Source organism: Mastigoproctus giganteus, chromosome 14, assembly GCF_048544385.1.
Source record: "Mastigoproctus giganteus isolate SK-2022 chromosome 14, ASM4854438v1, whole genome shotgun sequence".
NCBI lineage: Eukaryota > Metazoa > Arthropoda > Arachnida > Uropygi > Thelyphonidae > Mastigoproctus > Mastigoproctus giganteus.
Window position 1 is genome coordinate 86,529,650 of NC_143588.1, and position 26,387 is coordinate 86,556,036.

Here is a 26,387-nt window from a genome sequence, read left to right on the forward strand (position 1 = left end):
AAAAATCGATTGTCTCAGAGGAAAAGAAAACCCAATGAGAGAAATTAAATATTAAGGAATAAGATGTCATCGGGTAGGGTTGAACTTTGGAAGGCATGATTTTTGCACCCCCCCCCCCCAAATTTTTTTGCTCCCTTGAGAATCCCTGCTCTAGGTGTAGGCTAATTTGTCTGTACAGGGCCTTGTACAGACAAATTGTAGTTTCTCTGTAGCCAGATAAAATGTTTCCTAAGAACACACATTTACAGGTTTAATACACAATAAAGACCATATGAGCTACACAGATACCATGTCAACTGGTGCATTATGACCAAGTATAGTAATCAATATACCAAAATTTCCCAAACAACAATCCAGTCATGAAAAATTGCACCCACTAATCTATCTATTCCATGATATCCTGTATGGGGTGAATTTTCTAATCCAGTGTTGAAATCTTCAGCTGTCAGTGATCTCTTCCATTTGGCTTGCCACATTTTTGTGTAGTGATTTGTATAACAATTTATTTTAATATTACCTTTACTTGATAAAATTGAATTAACTGAAACCACATTACAGGTAACCCTCATATAACACAGTAGTTTGGTTCCTACAAAATCTTGTGTAATGCTAAACCGTGTTATACAGGACTAAGAACCAGTACAAGAAGGGGGGTTACGTTCCAAAAGCTAACAAAAATACACCATTTTTTATATATATATATAAAACTATTGGAAACTTAATTTTTATAGTAGTAATAACTTAATATTTTAACTTTATTTTTATAATAGTAATAACTGAACAAACGTCTTACCTTACAAATTGTGATACTTATGTGAGATAGTGTACGTTCATTTAATTTTCTTCCTCTTCATCGCTGCTAAGCACAATCTGTTCTGCAGCATCTAGCTTTCATGTACCTTCTCAAACTGCACTCTTCAGAGTCACAATTATTTTTTATGGTCTCAAACAAGCACAAGTTCAAAAGCACACAACCTAACTCAGGGTTCTCCCAACAAAATACGGTGGACCTCCCGCTTTAAATGATACGTGAAAATCAGAATAGTTTCCAGTTAGCAAAATAAAAATAAATTTACTCTTACATACATAGCTTAATTAATACGTATATAATATGTACAAACTAATTGATATTTCTGTTCACTGACTTTTTTTTTTTGTAAAATTTAAAACAGTAAAAATGATAAGCAATTAATAACAAAGAACATGGCATGCGCAAGTTGCAACAAACACGATACAGACTAATGAGTTTCTGAAAATTTATTTATGTTTTTTTTATATGATTGAATATTTCATGGAAGGGGAAACACATTTCACCATAATAACATGAAAACCAACAGAATTCCAGCTAGCGGTATTATAGCAAATGCAAGAAGATTGAGTTTACTACCCATTCATAATTGATTACACTAACAGAAAAGACCAATAAACTGGAAACTGCAAATTGTTTTTATTGTTTTATAGTCGTGACCTCCAGGAATGTGCTTTAGAAAAATACCATGAAGGCGATAATGGCTAGTTAGTCAACAGCAGGGATTTACAAAAAAGGAATGGAAATGTTGAAAATTACATCTAACATAATAACGGGGTTTTTCCAGCACAAAAGCTGAAAAATACCGTGTTATGCGAGATTTCCAGCAATTCTCAAACCATGTTAGAGTGAAACCTTGTTGTAGAAGTACCGTGTTGTACAAGGATTGCTGCAATTTATCAATCATGTTAGAGCAAAACTGTGTTGTAGAAGTATCGTGTTATACGGGGGTCGCCTATACTTTTTAGATAAATTTTTCAATTCCATGTTGCTAAAATCTGTTTGTAGTTAGCAGATTTTGGTGATATTCTTTGCAACTGTATAACTGTTCCCAATGATAGCCAGCAGTTATTTTAATTCCAAAGTAGATCATTGCATGTTTTTTTTTTTTTATATTGTACGTGTAGGACAGCCTCAGTCTGTACATGAAGTTTGACCAAAAAGTTTTCTAATAAGTGCATCAATCTATCTCATATGGAGCTCATGATTTGTTTTTCATTTATTTATTTAATTTTATATATCTCTATTTCCCTATTGAAATATCCCTCTTTCTTTTCTCAGTTTGGCGCCTCCGTAGCCAGGTGGGAAGGAGCAGCAGTGCGCAGCACATGCTTCTTGATTAGACCGGGGTTCCAGCCCATCACCACCAAATACGGGGGATGCGGGAAGGTCAGGGAATGACCACCGCATATCCCAGAGCAATATAGCCTTAGTTGCTAATGCTCCTAAAAACCAAATAACAAAAAAAATAACATTTCTCAGATTCTTTTGGTTCCTGTGTTTTGTGGCTGATCCATATGTCATTCCACTAAGCAATCTTTGAGTGATCTAAGTTCTGGTACCCTGTTAAAGTGCTTTGCTCAAATATTTAACCTGTGTCACATTATTGTTGTTTGCTTTCTGCATGTTTTTTTAGTAAGAAATGTTTACTTGGGCCGCTCCCCAGGGGAAAACTAGTAGTGAAGTTACAACTTTGTGAGGCCTCTAGTCAAGCTATATTTTTAAATAGTGAGAAAAAAACCCTCTTATTATTTGACTATAATTCTAGTTTCATATTTGTAAATGTATTGCATTCTAGTTTAATGTTTGTAAATATTATTGATTCAACTGAAACTGAAGTAATAGCTTTATTTTGTTTTACCTTCTAATTTAGGCCCGTGACATCTACCGCAAAACTTCTGGCCAGCAACAAGTACTAGCATTAGATTCAATATTTAGGAAGAACTTGCCAGATTGGGGAAAGTATGTATAACCTTTCTTTGCTTCTTATTTTAAGTAAGTAAGCCCATGTGTGCAAATTTTTAGTTTTGCAAACATCAGCACAGAGTTATGTGCTGATGTTTATTATTATCTGCACACACTATTATCTGCAGATACTATTATCTGCACACGCTATTACCTGCAGTTTGCAGATAATAGTGATGTTATGTACAGTCAGCATACCTTGTGAAAAAAGCTCAGTAAAATTGACTCGGTGTAGATGCTGTTCGATTCGATAGGAAATGACTAAGCATTAGGGCTTACAATACTGGGATCCCGGTCATTTTTTTTCCAGTATTGAAATACAGGTATTGATACAAAAAACACCAGTTTTTTGGTACTAATTTTTAAAAAAATAATTGTTTATAATTTAATCACATAAAGGTTATAAAAGCACCTTTGTGTGATTATGACATCACTATCTCTACTAGCAAATGTTCGATAAATCATTGATAGGACATCATGCAACATTGCAACCTGTCCACAATTCTCAGACAACTTCATGTCTGACCATATCGTAACACCCAAGTCCCCTTCCTCCACTACTGACTTTAGTTCAACTCCACCAAGTGTATAAGTTATTTTTGGGTTGCTGTTCCCCAGGTGTAAGACCTTGCATTTTGCTGAATGTTTCCAGCTTACACACGGGACTGACCAAAGTGAATAGGAAACATTCCATGTGTGAAACATTCCAAAGCATCAACAGTTTTTGTAATACTATTTGGATGATTTGGAAATCTGTTTATATATTAGAATGTGTACATTTTTGTACAACAGAAAAATATAAGAATTATTATATAAACTGAAAAGACATTCTTTTTAATAAATATATTAGTATTAGTATTGGCCATGTGGTGCAAGGAAGCCTAAGGCTTATGCTGCGCCATCCAAAAAAAAAAAAAAGAGAGAGAAAAAAAGAGTAAAATCATAATTATAAATAAATAATAAAAGAAAGGAAAAGGAAATAGACAAACTATGCATTTCACTCCTCTTGTAGGTAACTATCCAGCTGATCTTTGAATCTCCCCAGACTGGCAGCCTCTACCACTAGTGTAGGTAACTTATTCCAGTAATTTATAACTGGCTAAAATAAAACTTCGTGCAATCCAGGCTAAACATCTCACCCCTTAACTTGAATTTGTGGCTTCTAGTTCCAGAATCATTTATAACCGTGAATTTTCGTAATTTTTTTTTCACCACTAGCGTTATCAATAGTGTTTTACTACTGTAATATATGTGAGGGTGGGTGAATTGTTTTATTTTCCAGATATTCAAAGATTATTTATTTTTCGATATTCCTGGCATTGACCAGGTGAAACTTTATTACATATGAAATTTCCAAGATCGTGTTTTAGAATAAATAACTGTTTTGAACATTCCTAGCTTTCACACAAGTTGCCTACTTTTGAAGCTGTGCAACCCACATATTCAGTCTTTCCTCTTTCCTGGTGAATTTACCGATTTCACCAGGCGAGTTACCCATCTTTGGACCCTTTCAAGAAGCTCAATGTCTTTTTTTATGTGCAGTCTCCATACTTGAACGCAATAGCCGGGTATAATGGAATTATAATGTCCTTATCCCTACTAGCAAATGTTTGATAAATCATCGATAGGACACCATGGGCTTTACTTGCAACCTGGTCTACAAGCTCAGAGAACTTCAAGTCTGACAGTATCGTAACTCCCAAGACCTATTCTTCCACTACTGACTTTAGTTCCACTCCACCAAATGTATAAGTTATTTTGGGTTTACTGTTCTCCAGGCGGTGTAAGATGTTACCCTTTGCTGGATTAAAGCAAATCTGCCACTTTTCTGACCATCCCTGAAGTCTATCTAGATCACTCTGAAGCTCTGCTTGGCGGCGATCATTAACTACTCTACCATCTTTACATCTGCAAATTAAACATCACACCCTCTATCCCTTCATTGATGTCATTTAAGAAAATCAAAAACAACAATGGTCCCAATATTGATACCTGGGGAACCCCACTTCATACATTAACTCAATCTGAGGAATAACCATTTATTACAACCCTCTGTCTCCTGCCCTGAAGCCATCCTACTATCCATCTAAGGATTTTCCCTGTGATTCCAACCTGTTTGGCGCCTCCGTAGCCAGGTGGGCAGGAGCAGTAATGCGTAGAACGTGCTTCTTGATTAGACCGGGGTTCGAGCCCGTGACCACCAAAAATGGAGGGTGTGGAAAGGTCAGGGATTGACCACCACATATCCCCGGAGCAATATGGCCATAGTTGCTAATGCTCCTAAAAACCAAATAACAAACAAACATCCAACCTGTTCCAGCTTATAAAGTAACTAGTCATGTTGGACTGAGTCAAATGCTTTGCTGAAATCTACATAAACAATGTATGTTGAAATTATTCCCTAAATCCAGCTCATGAGTGACCCTGTCAAAATAGCTAACCAGATTAGTTAAACATGATTTTCCCTTTACAAAACCATGCTGCATATCCTTCAGAATTTCATTTCTATCTAAATGATCCTCATCGTCTCCATGATTTTCCCTACTACTGAAGTTAGACTGGTTGGCAATTCAGAAGTATCTTCATGTATCCCTAAATTAGCCCCATTTGTAGGCACTTGTGACTTTGTTTGTACTTTTAGATTACTCTGTGCAAATTACATTGCCATAATAAAATCTGTTTACTTGTAGTCACCATTAATCAGATGTGGCTGCTTACTGCATCTTTCAGAGAAAGTTATTCACTTTTTCTTTCATATTTTAAAGATTCTGCCTAAAAGGAAAAATTTTTGAGCAGAGCAGCTACTATCATTTTCGCACAGAGGATTAGTAGTTATAATACTGTTAATTATTATTTTAAAAAATGAGAAATATCTATACACAAACAGGTTATAAATACTAAGAGAGTTTCTTTTTAAATTTTTTTGTAAAAAACTTACAGTAATGAACATATGTCATTATTTTAGTATAGTGTAGTGCTTATAGCGATTAGCAGACCTGAAAAAGATATTTTTCAATATGAAATGTTTACTTATGCTACTTTATAGACTTCTGTATGTTTTTTGGTTTTATGGTACGTTAGCATCTTAAGCCATAATGCACCAGTGCATTTTGTCTCTACATTGTATACGTACAGGATGATTTGCAGGTTGTGCAAATTAAAAAACTGAGAATAACTGGTGCAGAAAAACCCATCTCCTTTCTCCTGAGATAAACTATCTACATTGTAATACTTAAGTTTGTAATTATTTACCACAGATTAGTTACCACAGAGTTGATATGTTTTTTATTATTTAAAAAATAATAATAAAAAATAAATTCCTCATGTTTCAAGTTTATAAGATGTACAATCTAAATAGCAGTAGCTAAGAGTTTGATTAATATTTATATGTCAAATTCTCAGATACTGAAGGGTTCTCTGGTTGAATGCAAACCAGGCCTACCCAAAACAAGTGATGAGAGTACTGTTATGTCACAGAGGACTTTAGACTTCTAAAAGTTATGCTGATCTGTGCTGATGACTTAAAAAAAATCATCAGCACAGGCACTTAATTACAAATTGCGATTATTTTTTTAAATAGCTATTAGCAATAGGCTGAGCTATAGGCATTTAAAGAATAGTATTCTGTGTAACTACTTGGCATCAAATATAACTGAAATACTTTCTCTCTCTCTCTCTCTCTCATTGAAACATATATATCTGTTAATCTGATTTATGACTGGTATAGCATGATGGGTGGAAACTGGGTGATTGGATAATTTGATTTCAACACTATCCTGCATCACCATTTATAATATATATAACTTAATATGCAACATGTATCAAACTTAAATTATTTATATTTTTTATTCTTATAATTAGATAAATTGTGTTATTTCAGACCACTTCCACATACTAGGATACGAGGCTATTTCCCAAAAGGTAATCCTGTTTATGCTAGAAACCTACTGAAGTTTCCTGAGCATACCGAAAGTTGTAAGCTAAGTAAGAATCAATTCAATTTTAGTTTCCTTGTTAATGTGACTGATTGATTATAGACTTATAATAAATAGTAATAACTGATTTTGTCAAAATTAATTAGAATATTTTAACCAAATATTCTTAAAATAGGCAGTTTATTTGTCCATTAATACTTCATTTGGTTCCTTATGAAGAGGTTTCAATAAGCAAAAGTAAATATAAATTAAATTAGCATGATACAAAATATACCTTTCTAGCAGAACCTTTCTAGCTGATTCTGCTAGAAAGCTTGAGCAGGATCTAACTTCTGTTTCAGATTTTCTATATGTAATGGAAATTCAGGATGGGGGACTTACTAAAATAAATTTTCTGTTTATATATTGGAATGACAACATAGAGAGGAGTTAACAGCTTTCCTGTGTGAATGAAATTCAGATCTTCTATTTTGTCTGCAGAATAAATTTGTATTTTTTGTAGCCATGTATGAATACCTAGATTCATGACCAAGTGTGATTTGCTTACATTAGCATTAGCATTAATAGAGGCATACGATGCAAGAAAGCAAGCTTATGCAGCATCAGCCAAAAAAAAAAAAACCCACTCCCATTTCACCCCTCCGTTTGTTCGAAATACCTGTCTCCAGCTGAGCCTTAAATTTATTTAGGCTATCAACTTCCACAACAAGGAATGGAAGTCTGTTCCACCAACCAACTACCCGTTTGCTAAAGGCAAATTTCCACACATCTATCCTACATCTGCCTTTCCTCAATTTGAATTTATGCCCTCTCAGGTGATTATTCTGAGCAAGAGGAGGCATCCCATCAGCATTGAGCATGCTCAAACCATTCAAGGCTTGTCACTGTAATTTGCAAAACTTAAGCCTTTCTTCATAAGATCAACCCTTTGTTCCATTCACTAATCTTGTTGCCCTTCTCTGTACTCGTTCCAGCAGCTCTACATCCTTCTTGAAATGAGGCCTCCAGACCTGTATATAGTATCAAGGTGTGACCTGACCATTGCCTTATACAAGGGAATAATCACCTCCTTATCCCTGTTAGAAAAATTCCTGTATATCATTGACAAGACACCATGAGCTAGGCGCCTCCATAGCCAGGTGAGAAGGAGCAGCAGTGCATAGCACATGCTTCTTGATTAGACCGCGGTTCGAGCCCGTCACCACCAAATACAGAGGATGTGGAAAGGTCAGGGAATGACCACCGCATATCCCGGAGCAATATGGCCTTAGTTGCTAATGCTCCTAAAAACCAAATAACTAAATAACTAACACCATGAGCTCCTCTTGCAGCCCATCTGCACTGCTCAGAAAACTTCATATCTGCCTGCACAATTATCCCTAGATCCTTTTCATTCTCTACCACTGTCAGTGTAGTATCACAGATTTGATACGTTACTCTGGGGTTACTGTTTCCCCTATGTAGTACTTTACATTTGTCAATGTTAAACTTCATTTGCCACCTCTCAGCCCGTCTGCTCAACATTTCCAGATCCTGTTGCAACAGCATACTGTCAGTAGTGTCCTTAACAACCCTGCCAACCTTTGTATCATCTGAAAACTTGGACATTAAGCTTGATATACCACCATCAGTATCATTTATCAATACAGAAAACAACAATGGATCCAACACTGAACCCTGAGGGACTCCACTAATAACATTAGTCCACAATGAGCAGTGTCCATTGATTACCACTCTCTGTTTCTCCCCCTCAACCATCCCTTTATCCATAGCAGCAATTTGCCTCCAATGCCACACGGCTCCAATTTGTGCAGCAGTCTTCCATGTGCAACAGTATCAAAAGCCTATCTAAGATCCAAATATATAATATCAAAGTTATTCCCTGCATCATAGTATCCAGTCAAATTGGTCAGGCAAGACTTTCCCTTAGCAAAACCATGCTGTGTCCGAGCTATAACTGAAGTCTTGTCTAGACGATCCTGCAGTGCTTCTTTAACCAGTGCCTCCATTAATTTTCCTGGAACGGAAGTTAAACTCACAGGTCTATAATTACTTTTGTCAGCCTTTGATCCTCTGAGACTCTTGGACTCTCCCCTGAGTCCAAAGAAGCTCTCATAATTATGGCTAAGGGTTTGTTTATGGTACTGCATATGGGTAGAAGTAACCTGAGAGAAAAGTACCAACTGTGTAGTACTAAACTTGAGATGGTAGAAAATGAAAAAGACCTGGGAGTAATTGTGCAGTCAGATATGAAGTTTTCTGAGCAATGCAGACAGGCTGCCAGGGCAGGTCTTGGAGTTTTGTCAATGATATATAGGAATTTTGCTAGCAGGGAAAAGGAGGTGATTATCCCTCTCTATAAGGCAATGGTCAGGCCACACCTTGAGTACTGCGTACAGGTCTGGAGGCCTCATTTTAGGAAGGATGTCGATTTGCTTGAGCGTGTACAGAGAAGGGCAACAAGATTCGTGAGGGAAATGAAGGGATCCTCTTACCAAGAGAGGCTTAAATACTGCAAATTGCAGTGGCTGGAGACTAGGCACCTGCACGGTGATCTGATTGAGGTGTATAAGGCCTTGAATGGGTTGAGCACGCTGAATTCTGAAGGGATTCTTCCACTTGATTCAGATTACGAACCTAAGGAGGTAAATTTAAATTAAGAAAAGACAGATGTAGAATAGATGTGCGGAAATTTGCCTTTAGCCAGTGGGTGGTTGATTGCTGAAACAAACTTACATCTGTCGTTGTGGAAGTTGATAGGTTGAATAAATTTTAGGAGGAACTGGACAGGCATTTGGAGGGAATGTTGTGATTTTTTTTTTTTTTTTTTTTTTTTTTGGCTGATACTGCATAAGCTCATACACTTGCTTTCTTGCATCACATGCCACTACTACTGCTGCTACTACTGCTGCTACTACTGCTTACTTCCTTTGCTACCTCCATTAATATCACTGGATAGATCCCATCCACCCCTGGTGCCTTTTTTATGTTGATCCTCAATTTCTCCTCCACTTTCCTCTCAATTATTACAAAATCATCTAGCTTAATGCCAGAGTTTACTTCACCTCTGGCATTCCCCTTCCTGAATAACTCCTCATGCGTGAATGTAGATGCAAAATACTCATTTAGTTTGTTAGCCACCTGAGCAGGATCATCAACAGTTGAACCATCAATATCCAGTGGACCAATCTGATTCATCCCTTTCCTTCTACAGTTTACATAGGTAAAGAACTCTTTTCTGTTTTTCTTTGCATCCTTTGCCAAGGATTTCTCATAATCTGCCTTTGCCTGCCTAATCTCCTTTGTGACTTGGTTACAGACCAGCTTATATCTATCACAGGCTTCGTCACCCATTAATTTATATGTATTCCATTCATTTTTCTTCTCTGCCATATGTCTCATTAGTTCATGTGACATCCATTTAGGCCTGAACCTTGAACAATATTTCTTAGTTGGTATGTAAAGCCTAGTAGCTTCCAAGATGAATTCTTTGAATGCTACCCATTTTGAATTTGCTGTTGGTAACATCATCAGTTGGTCCCACTGTATAGAATTTAAATACTGTTTCAGACCATCGTAGTCGCCTTTACAAAAACAAAAACCCTTCCCTTTACCCCTGAACGTAGTTACTTCTTTGAGTAAATCCCACTTCAGCACACTGTGATCACTGCCACCTAGTGGTTCCTTTATCTGCAGATTCTTAATGCACGAAGAATCACTACTGATAATCAGATCAAGAGTATTACTCCTTCTAGTTGCCTCCCGAACATGCTGATGTAGAAAACAATCATCGAATAAATCCACAAAAGCCTTGCTAGTATGTGAGTGACCAATCCACAAATTCCAATCAATATCTGGAAAATTAAAATCCCCCATTATAAGACTCTCTGTTTCCCTATACAGTTTCTTATTATACTCATCAGAGTCATTAGGCCTATAGCACACTTCTACTCTCAATTTTGATCTCCCAATGCTTATGTCACACAAACTGACTCGACACTGCACTGTCCAGTGATGTCGACTGGCTTCACTTCCTTGGATTTCATGTGTTTCTTAACTAATAGCATAATCCCTCCTCCCTTCCTATCCTGTCTATCCTTTCTGTACACATTGTACTCCCCAAATTCCAGTTCCGCTTTCCTTATATCTGTGTGACATCACGTCTCTGATATCCCAACAATATCTACCTTTGATGTTTTGAGCAATACCTCAAATTAATCAAATTTATTTACCAAATTCCTAGCATTGGTGTACATGCAAGTATACATGCATCTGTTCTTATTCTTAGCTATCCTAACACAACCAATGTATTTACTTGTACCGCAATGACTCCCTGCAGTCTCTGAAGTACCCTGCATCTTGTTTTCCAGGCTGCTGCTCATTACAATAGAAGCAGTACAAGAATCACTTTCACCTCTGCCAGTGGCTACTGTTAATCTATTAGTGCTTGTATCCCCCCCGAAGCTAGCAGTTTTCCGACCCACACCTAACACTGCCTCGATGGCATCAGCAAATATTCTTGCACCCTTTCTATTTAAGTGTATCCCATCCCTGTAGAAGCAGTCTCTCCTGTTAACAAGTACAGACTAGGCTGAAAAAATTCTCCCTCTTGAGCCTTGCACAATCTTTCCAGGGCCGAATTGATCAACAAGGCTCTCATCATATACTCCCTCCTATCGTGTCTGTGTAGAATTGCAGACACTTTCAAATTCAACCGTAATTACATCATAGTAAGCTTAATTAAATTAAGTGTGCTATAATTTAAGGCTAGTGCAATCACATTATTTGATAGTATGAACCAGAGCTATAATGCTCAGTACATTCTACGTTGATATCAATATTTGTAAAGGGATAAGAGAAGTTTACCTCAATATGATACGTAGAACACTTCCGTATGACACTCTACAGAAATTAAAACAAAAACAATTAAAAAATCGAAAATCTTACATTACAGTAAGAAATAATTAACAATAATTAAAAATCAAATGGACACAATTAAAAATCAATTTAGAGCAATTAAAAATTAAGTAAAAAATTAATTTAACAAAAAAAAAATTGCAAAACGATTTTTCTTCCTGAAGCTGACAATGCCTTTCGACCGTATGTCATGATCACAGGAATGAAAATTACCAAATAGGTTTGAGCATGGAACTTAAATAGGGATTATTTGTCTTCGTGCATGTGCATAAAGGACCATGATCCAAGATTAGATATGGCTGGCCAACATTAATAGAATTCTCATGTAATTTAATTTCGATGGTTTCTGCAATTAGTCTCGTATAATTATGTTGGGCACTAAGTATTTTGGCCTCGTTAAATAAAAAAGTGTTTTACATTAAAGGAATGAAAGGCTAATTCTGATGCAGCTGAACGAGAAGCACGTGCTGAGGCCGCTTGTTGATTAACACGAAAATTCAGAGGAAACCATGTAGAACCCTGATAAGACAGTAAGAAATAATTATTGTTAATTATTTCTTACTGTAATGTAAGATTTTCAATTTTTTAATTGCTTTCGTTTTAATTTCTGGAGAGTCGTATGGAAGTGTTCTACGTACATATTGAGCTAAACTTCTCTTATTCTTTTACAAATCACATTATTTGAAAAATAAAAAGCTAGTTTCCAGTGTCTAGCAGATATCACACTTGTCTTTTCTATATGTTGTTGTTGTGTTATTAACATTTTTTTTTTTTTTTTTTTTTTCTTTTTATTGCAAGTTATTTGAGAACACATATGATATTGATGAGAAGCTTTTGTTGTCACTGTTTTCCAAGTATTCTTTATATTCTAAATATAGGGTGTTCCAAAATTCTGGCAAATAATTAAAAATTTATTACAAGAGAACTATTGGCTTCAGCAGAATGTGGTTTTATATATTGTTGTGTGTGTGTGTGTGTGTGTGTGTGTGTGTGTGTGTGTGTGTGTGTGTGTGTGTGTGTGTGTGTGTGTGTGTGTGTGTGTGTGTTTATGGAATCAAAACGCTATTTAGTTCCATTTCACTGGAAGGGGTCACTGTTCTATAAAGTGATATTGGTGGGGGAGGATGTTATGGCACTGTTTTGAAAATTAGTGCAATTGCAGTTTGGCAATACGTTGATCTTTTATGATATACCATCATACTCTCCTTCAAGTAAGGAGCAGTTTACACCATAAAATGGCGCCTCCATAGCCAGGTGGGCAGGAGCAGCAGTGTGTAGCACACGCTTCTTGATTAGACCGGGTTCAAGCCCGTGACCACCAAATACAGAGGATGCAGAAAGGTCAGGGAGTGACCACTGCATAACCCCGGAGCAATATGGCCTTAGTTGCTAATGCTCCTAAAAACTAAATAACAAACAAACACCATAAAATTCGTGCATGATGGTGCTCTATCCCATATTCATATCCTTTGACACGGGCCATTTAAACTTGGCATACTTTGCCCACATGAATGATTCCTTAGATCCCTAGACTTGGCATAAGCCAATATTTTAGTTATATAGTGACCTCAAGTCTTGTGTATAAAGAAGAAATACGTCTTTGTGATTGTTGAAGGATACAATACAAGAAAAGGTTAACAATTTCAGCAGATATTATTTCCTCTATGAGTAGAATAATGCCTTGCTTACATGCCATACTGCGCCTCCGTAGCCAGGTGGGAAGGAGCAGCAGTGCATAGCACACGCTTCTTGATTAGACCGGGGTTCGAGCCCGTCACCACCAAATACGGAGAATACGGAGAATGCGGAAAGGTCAGGGAATGACCACCGCATATCCCGGAGCAATATGGCCTTAGTTGCTAATGCTCCTAAAAAACCAAATAACAAACAAACATGCCATACTCTAATGTGATGGCAGACACATTGAGCAGTTGATGCTGCAAATTTAAGCCATATAGCGCATTGATGTGACATTTTGCTTCAGCATCCCTTCCAAAGATATTTGGAACCAAATATATAAAGTTTTGATTGTATAAAAAAACTCCCCTCACTTTATAATGATACTATTGGATCTGTCTGCATTCCTTTGTGATTAATAGTTCTTCCGTAATAAATTTAAATTTTTTTAACTGATTTTTAGAACACTTTGTATTAATTATGGTTTTAGGTTCTTCAAGCCAACAAGAAGATAAATTCTAAACATATTGCATGGACTTAATTCAGAAAGTATACATTATAAATGTTTATAGATAAGAACTCACTTGTTTTTGTTGAAGGAGAATTTTGTTCAAATTCAATGTGCTGAATATACAAGTTGTGAAGGTGCCTCTGTAGCCAGGTGGGCAGGAGCAGCAGTGCATAGCACAAGCTTCTTGATTAGACCGGGGTTCGAGCCTGTGCCCACCAAATACGGAGCATGCAGAAAGGTCAGGGAATGACCACCACATATCCCAGGAGCAATATGGCCTTAGTTGCTAATGCTCCTAAAAACCAAATAACAACAACAACAACAAGTTCTGAAAAGCCAAAATTGCAACAAGTGGACAGTCGATGAGTAGTTTAAATTAAAACATGCTGAGAACTCCAATTTCAAATCAAATTTCTCTTTCACTCCTGGTATTCTTCTGCACAGGTATTAAACCTGTGAAAATCCAAACCCTGTCTTACAGTAGCATACTGTTACTATATTTTTCACATTCTGATATTCCTCAAAAATCTACTTGGAATTCTTAATTCTGCACAAATAGCACTCAAATTAATTATGATCCCTCTATCAAACACTTGTCCTATTTCACAGGCATTCAGTTTTTGCTACCGGCCTCTCCTTCTGCCACTTCCTTTTAAACCATTGATAGACATGCAGTAACCATCTAATGTCTTCTTACAGTTCAACACCATACTCATAAAACTGACTTTTCTTCATTAATTCTTTCTACTTCTATTCTTTTTAACAACTTTCTCATATACAGGGAAAGTGTTAATAGATTTCTTCTAACCTCAGTCCACAGATGTAAACAGTATTAGGTTCTGCCTTTTATTTTAGAGCTTATTTTATAAAAAGGTGAAAAAGCTAAAGAGTTACAAATAAATAAAAGTAACATATATACTCTGGAAATCACCAAAAGAATATCATCATTAAATTCCTTCAGAAAGAAACATTTTTGCAGCTCTTAAAATACTACTCATGTGATTCTCTCAGAAATATTCCTATACAGGATGCCACCTTTCTTCTTATGAAAAGGCTGAATCAACTGAAAACAGAGTTGGCATCCAAACTGGTTCAAATCCCACCTAAAACCATACTTTAAAGGTAAGCAAAAATGCCACAAACAGTGGAAGAAATACAACACTTCATCAGCACACATAAAATATAAAAAGAGCAGAGCACTGTTTCAACTCAAAAAAATTGCTAAAGCACAATAAAAGAGCACTTTCTACAAAAACAACAGCTATCTTATGGCACGATGGTTTTAAAATGGATAAAATGCAATATGGAAACTAGCAATTCTGACATCTGCACTGAAGGTGTGCAAAACAGATTTAAAGAATTCAATTCTTATGAACAAGCAGATAGAGTGCAACATAATATGCCTCCCAGTCAAGCCCTGCTAATTAACCAAATTTTGAACAAGGGCACAGTTCAGCATGTAATTAACTAATTATGCCTTGATCGTAGTGAAGACCCTGATGGTATCCTTAGTTTTATTATTAGTTTATCCAGCTCATACATGAGCTGGACAATTCCGATGATACAAAGGTTGGCAGGGTTGTTAATGACAGTGTGCTACTGCAACAGGATCTAGAATATTTAGGCAGATGGGCTGAAAAGTGGCAACTGAAGTTTAACATTGACAAATGCAAAGTACTGCATATGGGTAGAAGTAACCCCAGAGAAACATACAAACTGTGGTACTACACTTAGGGTATTAAAAAATGAAAAAGATCTGGGAGTAATTGTGCAGTCAGATATGAAGTTTTCTGAGCAATGCAGACAGGCTGCCAGAGCAGGTCATGGGGGTATTGTCAATGATACAGGAATTTTGCTAGTAGGGAAAAGGAGGTGTCCCTTTGTATAAGGCAATGGTCAGGCCACGCCTTGAGTACTGCGTACAGGTCTGGAGGCCTCATTTTAGGAAGGATGTAGATTTGCTTGAGCGTGTACAGAGAAGGGCAACAAGATTGGTGAGAGGAGTGAAGGGGTAATCTTACGAAATACTTAAGTCATTCTTCTTTTTCTTGGTGATTCTCTCTCTCTCTCTCTCTCTCTCTCTCTCTCTCTCTCTCTCTCTCTCTCTCTCTCTCTCTCTCTGGGTAATTCAGAATTTCTCTCTCTCTCTCTCTCTCTCTCTCTCTCTCTCTCTGGGTAATTCAGAATTTTTTTTTGGCTGGTGCAGCATAAGCCTCAGGGTTCCTTGCAGCATATGGCTAATAATAATCTGCAAATTGCAGCGGCCAGAGACTACACACCTGCAGGGTGATCTGAGCGAGGTGTATAAGGCCTTGAATGGGTTGAGCATGCTGAATTCTGATGGGATTCTTCTGCTTGCTCAGATTACGAACCTTAGGGAGCATAAATTCAAATTGAGGAAAGACACTTGTAGAATAGATGTGCGGAAATTTGCCATTAGCCAGTGGGTGGTTAATTGCCAGAACAAACTTCCATCTGTCGTTGTGGAAGTTGATAGCTTAAATAAATTTAAGGAGGAACTGGACAAACTTTTAGAGGGATTGGATGTGTGAAATTGGTGTGTTTTTTTGGCTGATGCTACATAAGCTCATACACTTGCTTTCTTGCATCCATTACTACTACTACTACCAAAACATCATTGATTCATTAGTGCATATCATTTCCAGGTACATTTCCCAGTCATTCCTTCCAAGACAATGGAAAACTTTCAGGTTTACACTAAATCCCCAAAAAAGCTTGCAGTAATAACCATACAGGCAATCAACCAATTGCTGTTTTGTAAATACAGTTGGATCTCTCTTTAACGAACTTCCATATAGTGAAATTTTCTATGTAGCAAAATTTTTTGATTTCCCCTTGGTCATTACATTGAAAATAGTTTCCATATAACAAACTGATTTCAAGAAATCCAGGTACGCATTGTTCGCACCTCTGGCCTTTAGGCAATAAAGCTGATGCTGTAGAAAGCACGATTTAAGAACTAAAAGGATTAAGCATTAATCCCTTTAGCTTTTAATAGTAAAGGGATTAATGCATTAATAGCTTTAATTTTACAAATTAAGAGCTAAAACATTTTACAATTTAATGGTGCCTGTAAAACCCTGCAGGGGGAAACTGGCCAACCAAGATGGAGGATAGAAAAAGATGGAAGTTTGGGAAAGGCCTTTGCCCAGCAGTGGGTCAGCAATGACTAAAAAGAAGTAAAACCCGTACAACTTATAATCTACTGTGCCGAGAAGTTCCGCTGGTCAGCTGTCCACAGCCATTGGCAAAAAAATTAAGGCATATTCCTGACGCGGGCATTGGCTCTGGTCAACCTATTTTCTTCCGTAAGCATCCTATTAAAGAATTAGGAGAGAGTGTTTTTCCTTATCTTGGAAATTCATATGTTGTTTCGAAGAAATGAGTCATCCACACTTTCACTAAATTTCGCCTGTCTCTGTTTACATGGTAGCTACAAGTGGTCCCTAATTTCAGTTTTGGTTTTAACTGCTGTGCAAGTAACCTTACAGTGTCTAAGAGGAAATCCTTGAGTGCAGTGTGAAAAAGTGGAAGTGCTTAATAGCATAGGTCTCGGCATTAAAAAAAAAAGGAAATCGCTTTAAAATTTGATGTCCCTATCAGTACTGTGTCAACCATTCAGAAAAACCTTGTTTCTATTCCCAAACTGTGTGAGTAAACGGGACCCAGAATTTTGCGGAATTATGCCTTTGGGAAGATGTAGAAGAAGCAGTTTTTAAGTGAATGAAGTTGATTCGAGACCAAAACATGCCGATATCAGGGCGATTAGTAAAAGAAAAGGCTATGGAGTACCATCTTTTCTGGGGCACAAAACATTCCAAGCCAGTTCTGGTTGGCTGGACAAATTTAAAGAGCGTCATGGCTTACTCGAAAAAGTTATTTCTGATGAAACTGGAGTTGGAATCGAAGAAGACTACACCCATTGTAAAGAAACAATTTTGAAAAAAATTATGGAGGACTACGAGTCCAGAGACATTATCAACGTTGATGAGACGTCTATTTTTTAAATGTTTGCCTAACAAGACACTGACTTTTAAAGGTGACAAATGTTTAGGTGGTAAAAATAGGTGGAGAGAATTACACTCTTGGTTGCAAATATGACTGGTAATGAAAAACTGAAGCTTTTGGTAATAGGCAAAAGTAAATAACCCTGTTGTTTCAAAAGAGTCAAGTCGTTAGAGTTGGACTACAACAAAAAACCTTGAATGACAAGCGAAATTTTTGAGCAGTGGATTTTAAATTTCGATAGAAAAAGATGAAAGAAAACAGAAAAATCACGTTTATTATCGACAACTGCCCTGCCCACCTTCATTCAGTAATTTCAAAACTTACAAGTGTGAAGCTTGTTTTCTTTCTTCTAAATAATTCATCTTAACTGCAGCCAGTGGACCAAGGCATTATCAAGAATTTGAAAATGCACTACCAAAGGCGCATTACTGAAAAGAATTTATACTGAGAACAGAAACCAACTAACCTATAGATTCTGTTATAGATTTGTGGATGTGCATATCAGAGTTGGTGAAAGTGTGGAGTCATGATGTGACGGAAGAATTAACGGAGATGAGAGGGATAAACTACTAGAAGACATTGTGCAATCTTGGGAAGAGTTCCAAGTGAGGTTTGATCAGTGGAGAAATTGTTCTTGGCGAATTTTTAGGAGTTGATAATGATTTCATAGTAGTTGAAATTCGAGTTACTCACAACATTTTGGAGCATATTTAAGGAACTAGAGTTCTTTATATAAGCTCGACGTGAGTTGGATGAAAATGAGGGCAGTATTAAACCTCCAAACAAATGTTGGCAGCATTTGAAACTTCGTATCGAGGCCTTCAGTGGGAAGAAAATGTAACAGAAAATATATCTGATTTAAAGTTTAAACAAATGTGAACATTTATATGAATGGTGCACAGTAGAATCCAGTGTACAACAAAAAAATAACCAAATATTTTACAACATAATCTTAAAAGTGTACTAATAAATTGTGGGCATCATGTAAGCAGTCATATTTTAATATGTATGTATTTATAAATTGTTTTAAAATGTTAGAAAATTTATTCATACCCACTTCTTTCCCATATTTCTGAATTTGCAATATTTTTCGCTGTTGAAAAGGTCATATTTCTTTATAACGAAATTTCTGTATAACAAATTTTTTCAAGGGAACGATCAATTTTGTTATATAGAGGTCCGACTGTAATTACTAAAATTATTGAAAAAAATCATGCTCCCATATCTTCAACATGCAATCTTCTAATGCACCTGTCAACATGCATTTTGGTCCTATAGGACTCTCCACAACAACTAGCCTAGCTGACACCATTGTACACATCCAAACTGCGTTTCAAGATAATGCACAATACAGTGTTTTTACTTAGACATCAAAGGTGCTTTCAATAACATAGATGTCAAGAAAGCTTTTGAAATACTAAAAAATCATTTTCTCATTGACACAATGATCATTTCCAATCTTCAGTACAGCCTAAATCGTAAATTTCTTCTCTTCCCTACTAGTACAGCCAGGCTTCGCCTAACGCGAGTCCGATTAACGCATTTTTCAGTTACCGCTATTTGAAAAAAAATATACCACTTTTCACTTTACACAATGCAAATTTCCAGTTAAAGCGATCTTTTTTTTTTATGCGATAGTTGAAAAAGATTTTAATCGCACGTTAAGCTCGGACGGGCAATAAACAAACGTCTTCCTGCTGCCCGCATCAGTGTGTTCCATCAACCATCGGAAGAAGACGTTTTACTTGTTTGTCTCCTGCTAATAAAGTCAATGATTATTAGTTGGACTTGCATTTAAAAATTCATTTTTAAATGAGCCAGATTACGGCGAAGGAGATAACGGAAAAAGAACTAGGTGAAATCTTTCGTATTGCAGAGAACCTCAAACCTTTTGTTTGAGATTCTCTGCGATATTTATTTCACCAGGGCCCAGAGAAGATTGTTATCGGCTATCGGAAAATGATTAATGAAAAGAGAGAGTCAACACTGTTCAAATATTTCAGCAACAGTCATTTCTTCATTGTGTATTTTATGTCAGAGGTTACCAAACTTTCTCGGTTCACTGTGCCCTTAGTGTCTCAGTATATTTTTCACAGTACCCTTAGTGTGTCAGTAATTTTTTCATGGTGCCCTTAGTGTCTCAGTAATTTTTTCACGGCGCCCTTAGTGTCCCAGTAATTTTTTCACGGCGCACCCAAACCAAAAGAAATACCTAACAGTTCCGTTTATTAAGTAGTTAGGTCCAAACAACTTAATAAGAAATGTTGAAACTGTGAACTACCTCAAGCTAGTAGTTCGCGCGGTGTCCGACAGATGTCGAGTATCGCTGTTTCCCTTGAAAATTTTAAATATTCCGCTGCCCACAGTTTGGGAACCACTGTTTTATGCAATACATCTAATTCCATAATTATTTTCATTATCTTTTACCTTGTATACAGTTAAAAAGGTATTTTTAAAATTCTTTATGGACATTCCAGAAGGTCAAGGCCCAATTATAATTTTTCCTATTGATTATTATATTCGATTAACGCGTTTCCGTTTTGCGCGATGTGCTCGCGGGACAAATTAATCACGTTAATCGAGGCCAGCCTGTATTGACAATACAGCAGGCCCTCGTTATAACGCGGTTTGCTTTACGCTGATTCGCTATAATACTGTTCTTATTTTATAACCCTTATGTGACACTTATATAACACTGTCAGAAATCACTATAACACTCTTTTACAGATTGCATTTTTGTCATATTTAATGAAATCATTTCATTTGATGGAGTCGATAGCTTGAAAATGAATAGCAAAACAGCATTAAAACGTTTCCTAGCGACTTGAGAAATTTTCTCATGCTCAGTGAAATTTTCTCGCATACTAATTTAATTGCAGTACAGTTACTTGTTATGTAGTTCCGAGATCAACATTTTAAAAAATGATCAAGTATACTGCTTGTAATATTTACATTATATGCATTTATCTGAAGTCTAGTCATCACTCAGTACAGTATTAGACATCGCGTAACGGACAGTTTACATTGTATCATAATTAACTAATATTGTCTAACATTGTATCATAATTAATGCAATCAACACAGTTACATTTTCAAAGAGTTAATAATGGTGGATAAGAATGAAAAAACAACGTCTGTATGCAGTACAAAGACTACAAATGTATTTAAAAATTAAATTAGATGTTTTGAAGCAAATCAATTCCGGTCAACGACAAGTGGATGTGTGTCATAATTTTGGACTGACAAGTTTAACTGTAAGAACAATTATAAAAAATAAAAAATTAATTTTAGCAGCGGGAAAGACAGCTGTTCCACTGCAAGCAACTAGGGCTAGGCTGGCTATTAGGATTGAAATAGAGAGACTTTAACTAATTTTATTGAAGATAATATCCAACACAGAATTCAGTTAAGTTAAATATTATAAAGAGATAGAGAGAGAGAGAGAGAGAGAGAGAGAGAGAGAGAGAGAGAGAGAGAGAGAGAGAGGAGGGAGGAGGGAGAGAGAGAGAGATTAGCCTATATGATGATCTGAAGAAAACTCACCTAAAAAAAAAAAAAATGCGGAACCATTTAAAACTAGTAAGAGCTGGTTGAATAGATTTAAAATCCAGGGAGAAGCCGCAAGTGCAGATCAAGGAGCTGAAACTTTAAAAAAAAAAGAACTCGTTAAAATTATTGAAGGTGACCCCCGGGTGCTATACTTCTCAACAAGTTTTTAACATAGGTGAAACAGGACTTGGGAAATAAATGAAGAAGTTTCATATTGAAAGAAGATAAAAACATACCAGGTTTCAAAGTGGCTAAGGATCGGTTGACTTTATTGTTGGGTGGTAATGCTGCGGGGGATTTAAAATTAAAACCCCCTTTAGTTTACCAGAAAGAGGGCCAAAGTACAACCCAAAATCGACACATTTTTCATGATTAAATTCACCAATTAAATTAAATCAATTAAATTCATGAATTTAATTGGAATTTTAAGTTTAATTTTGATACATAAGTAGTTACCACATAATTACATATGTGTGTAATGCAGAATATTTTATATGTACAAATATTTGAATGTTAAAATATTTTGACCGACCTTTGTGCATCTTTTCACTACCGTTTATTATTGATTAGGAAATATCCTATGACACTGATCGCAACTCACAAATATATATGTTACCTTATGGGAATGTGGCACTCACTTAGCGCTCTGTTTTTCCGGAACAAATTATCAGCGTTAAGCGGGGGTCACCTGTATTCTCGTCACAGCCTCAACACGCATTCCTCAAGGAAGTGTTCTCTCCATTACTATATTTTCACCATCTCTTCAACCACTTCTACAAGAAATTTCAAATCTGCTGGCATGTGCCAATGATTTAAAGTTATTTATAATCTCCAAAGCCAGTGATGATATTTGCAAAACTATCCATGATCTGAAAGATCTCAATATGACTATAAATGCAAGCAAATCTGCTCAGATTACTTATTCCCTTCAGAAACAACCCAACCGCATAGAAATAAAAATTGCAGATCTCCCAGTCCCAAATGTCTATGCTCACAAAGACCTTGGAGTTGTTTTGATAAAAACTTTCCTTTAATGCCCACTGTATATGTCACTCAAAAAATTCAAAAAGCAAAATGGTTAATCAAACAAGAAACAGCAACGATTAAAAACAAAAACACAGTCATTAAGCATGTTCAAAAATGCATCTTTCCCATTCTGTCCTATGCTAAATCTGGTTTGAGCTCCTCAAGTAACCGTCAAGATTTTCCTTTCTCCTTGCTCTAGAATATTGGGTTCTTAGATGGCTCAATAGTTAGCTTCGTTTTCCCCATACAATATCCAGTCAACAGCTTTATGAAAACTTAAAAACAGAGCTTCTGCAACAGATGATCAACGAGTCTGGAGTCGTGCTTCTTGTAAAGTTAATTACTTCTGCATAGGATTCAAGAAACCAACAATTCAAATCAAACCTCTCCAGGCTCAAACAAATAGACAGAATGTTCCCCAATGCATTCCTTCTCCTCATAAATCATCACAACATTGATTGCAAATGGTTACTCAACTCTGAAGCCTACAGGAGTCAGTTTTCCAATCAAATGAAGAGAAATAAAAACAGCAACCTGCTTCAACCTGGTAACTGCAACTGAAAGCCAAATGTGCTGTTCTGCAAAATTTTATTAATTCATAAGTATAAATCCTATTCATTGTTAATGTTTATATGAAATCTCTATGTATTTAATTGTATTATTTTATTTCTTTGGATGGTATCATCTGCCCCTAGCCATGTGCTATGGTGGGCTTGCTGTATTTGCAATAAATGAATATTTATTTATATATATATTTTTTTTTCTTATGGATAACTAACTTGTTTTAAACTTCAGTATGATTCAATGGGAAATGATCAGATTTCTATTGATCAAAAATTGGCAATTATGGAGCTACTGCAAAGTGTTATTAACATTTTTTTTTTTTTTCCATTTCATTGCAAGTTATCATTTGAGCACACATATGATATTGATGAAAAACTTTTGTTTCCACTATTTGCCAAGTAGCACTCTTTCTATACAGTAATAAAAGAGGCATTGTTGTGTATACATTGTTCTCTTTCAGAGGTGTCCAAGCTTAGTGACTAAGAACCACATGAGATAACTTTCAAAGGGCCATAAGCCTTCAAAAGCATTCATAAATTTTATTTAATAAAATTCACATATGCAGTAAAAATTCACACCTGGGAACTTTTAACTTCTCAGATCAAATCATTTTAAAATCGTGATTAATGGCTTCATTTTAACTGTATTTAATATGCTCAGTATTTTGCTACACATAGGTGGATCTTCAGGGTGAATTTTTGGAGTGGCAAACTAGAATTTTGAAATTCTAGAATCTGCACAGAGCCTGCCACTAAAGCATTTATGTACAAATGAAATCTTTGTACATAAATACTTTCAAATATTACTCTGTTCTTATTTTGACTGTATTGTCCAACACCTAGAATAAAATTATTGTCAAAAATCAAATCAAAGTTAAAAAATTATAAACAATTTGTAAATAAAACCTGTCATTAAGTTTTTTTAATGCAGCATTATCCCCTACTGCATCTATTTATGTATTACTGGATTTGGTTTTATCAAATTTTGGATCAGAGTTGCAAAGAAATTCTTCAGTTTCAGTTGCTATAGACCCAAATAGGGAAACTGAGGTCAGCAGATGCAATCTCCTTCAATTTTCAAAACTTTTTGTACTGCCATATATTATAAACTACATCTATAATAATTTGAGAACACAGATAAGAGATAACACCATGCATTAGAATAATTTCAAGACAGTTCTGTATTTTTAAGGAACATTATTTGAAGCAATCTTCAAAACATAACCTACACTGCTGAAAAGGTTAATAAAGTAGCATATTATGAAACTAGTATTGTATAACTTATTGTAAATCAGTGGAAAATACTACATCATCAAGCTTCTAACCCCTGGATTTCTGTCCCCTAGATGTAAAACCTTTCATTTAAAAGTATTCAAGTTCACCTTGCAATTGACCTAAGTCATTTTAAAGCAAAATGGCCTAGTTCTGGTCTTTTACCACCCATCCTACCTTTGAATCATCAGCAAACTAGGACAGTTTTCCCTACTCTCCTTCATCAATGCAACCGAGGAACTTAAGAAACAGAAATGGCCACAACACTGATGCCTTGAGGGACTTCAGTTGCTACACTCCTCCACCCTGCGGTATGTCCATTTATGACTACTCTTTATCTCCTATCTTGAAGCCAGTCCTTGGTCCAGTGACGAATCTTGTTATTAATCCCAGTTTGTTCCAGTTTATATAATAGCCTCTCATGGGGAAATGGTATCAAATGTTTTATTGAAGTCATGGCAAACAATGTCAGAGTTGTGTCTTGAATCCAACTGTTTTTGACTTCATAATAATAATTAACTAGATTGGTCAGGCAAGACTTCCCAGTCATGAATCCATTGCTGTAATCCATTAAGTGTACCAGTCATACTGAGATAGGCCTTGTGTTATGTCTCTAATCAGAGACTCCATGATCTTCAGTGGTGCTACTCACCACTGAAGTCAAACTCATTGGTCTATAGTTGCCCATCACATCTTTCACACCTCCTTTATTTGTTTGTAAATTAGGGAGATGTTAGCGCTTAATGGGATGGAGGGTATCCCAGAGCCTAATAACAGTCATTAACATCCCCAACAGGATAATGCCGTCATATATACTCTTTTATGAATAACAGGAAGTATAGTGGTTTAGCCATTTTTGTCACATATTTGCCAAGATTTAGGTTCATATCCCATTGGAGACTGGAGGAATTCTTCAATCAGGCTGTAGTTATTATTTCAAACAATAGTGTTTGTAGTAGCCTTTACAGAATTATAGATATCCTATAGATTTGAATATTAGGTGATCCATTGTTAAACACTTTTTTTTTTTTTTTTTTTGCAAAACTTAACTTTGCTTAACTATCGGTTATTTTCTGTATCAGATTCAAAATTTTATTGAAATTATAATGGAGAGGATGTGTATTATTAATTTTAACATGTTTTTGTGTCTTTTTACAGTCTTTTCAATGCTGTTGTCCGACACAATAATTTTAGATACAATAGAAGATGCTACAGCATATAGAGAACAAGTAAGTCTTTCAATATTTAATTTGGAATTGCAGGGGGCCTTGCTTAACATATTTCTGAAAAATGCACTATTTATTAACACAGCATCCTCAGGTGATTCTTTAACTCATATATCACAAGATCCTTGCCGGGTACAAACCAAAAATTGGCTCCCCCCCCCAAAGAATTACATTTGAATAAATAGATTACTAATCACAATAACTGCACTTAAATTTCTGTAAGTATAGTAATAAGTTATTTAATTTCATTGTTTCAATTGTTGAAATAAACTACTCTTTTACCACATGGGTAATGCAAAATTAGTTCATTAAGTGCTAATAAACTAATTTTGCATTATCCGCATTGTAAAAGAGTAGTTAATTTAAAACTTAATCCATAGATAATCACCATGTAGCATCATTTCCAAGTTATGTTATTTAATTTGTTGTTTAATTTAATAAGTTAAGCTATCAACTTCCACAACTTCTGTTGTTGTTGTGGAAGTTGATAGCTTAAATAAATTCAAGGCAGAACTAGACAAACATTTGGAATGAATGGATTAGTGAAATGGGAATGGTAGTAGTAGTAGTAGTGACATGTAATGCAAGAAAGCAAGTGTATGAGCTTATGCAGCATCAGCCAAAAAAAAAAAAAAAAAAAAATTTACAAAACAATTCCCTCTAAATGTTTGTCCAGTTACTCCGTAAATTTATTTAACCTATCAACTTCCACAATGACAGATGGAAGTTTGTTCCAGCAATTAACCACCCGCTGGCTCGTAATTTGAACAAGTGGAAGAATCCCATCAGAATTCAGCGTGCTCAACCCATTCAAGGCCTTATACACCTCAATCAGATCACCTTGCAGGTGCCTAATCTCCAGCTGCTGCACTTTGCAGAACTTAAGACTCTCTTGGTAAGAGGATCCCT

The 26,387-nt window shown here is 36.0% G+C and overlaps 1 protein-coding gene across 1 annotated transcript in view; it reads left to right on the forward strand.

The window, feature by feature from the left end:
• LOC150075318 (structural maintenance of chromosomes flexible hinge domain-containing protein 1-like) overlaps positions 1-26,387 on the forward strand; it is a 736,477-nt gene that overhangs the window by 627,865 nt on the left and 82,225 nt on the right. Inside the window, exons 44-46 of the mRNA XM_090388445.1 lie at positions 2,682-2,770; positions 6,654-6,757; positions 25,411-25,481. Coding sequence (XP_090244571.1) covers positions 2,682-2,770; positions 6,654-6,757; positions 25,411-25,481 — 264 coding nt within the window. The remainder of the gene's footprint in view (positions 1-2,681; positions 2,771-6,653; positions 6,758-25,410; positions 25,482-26,387) is intronic.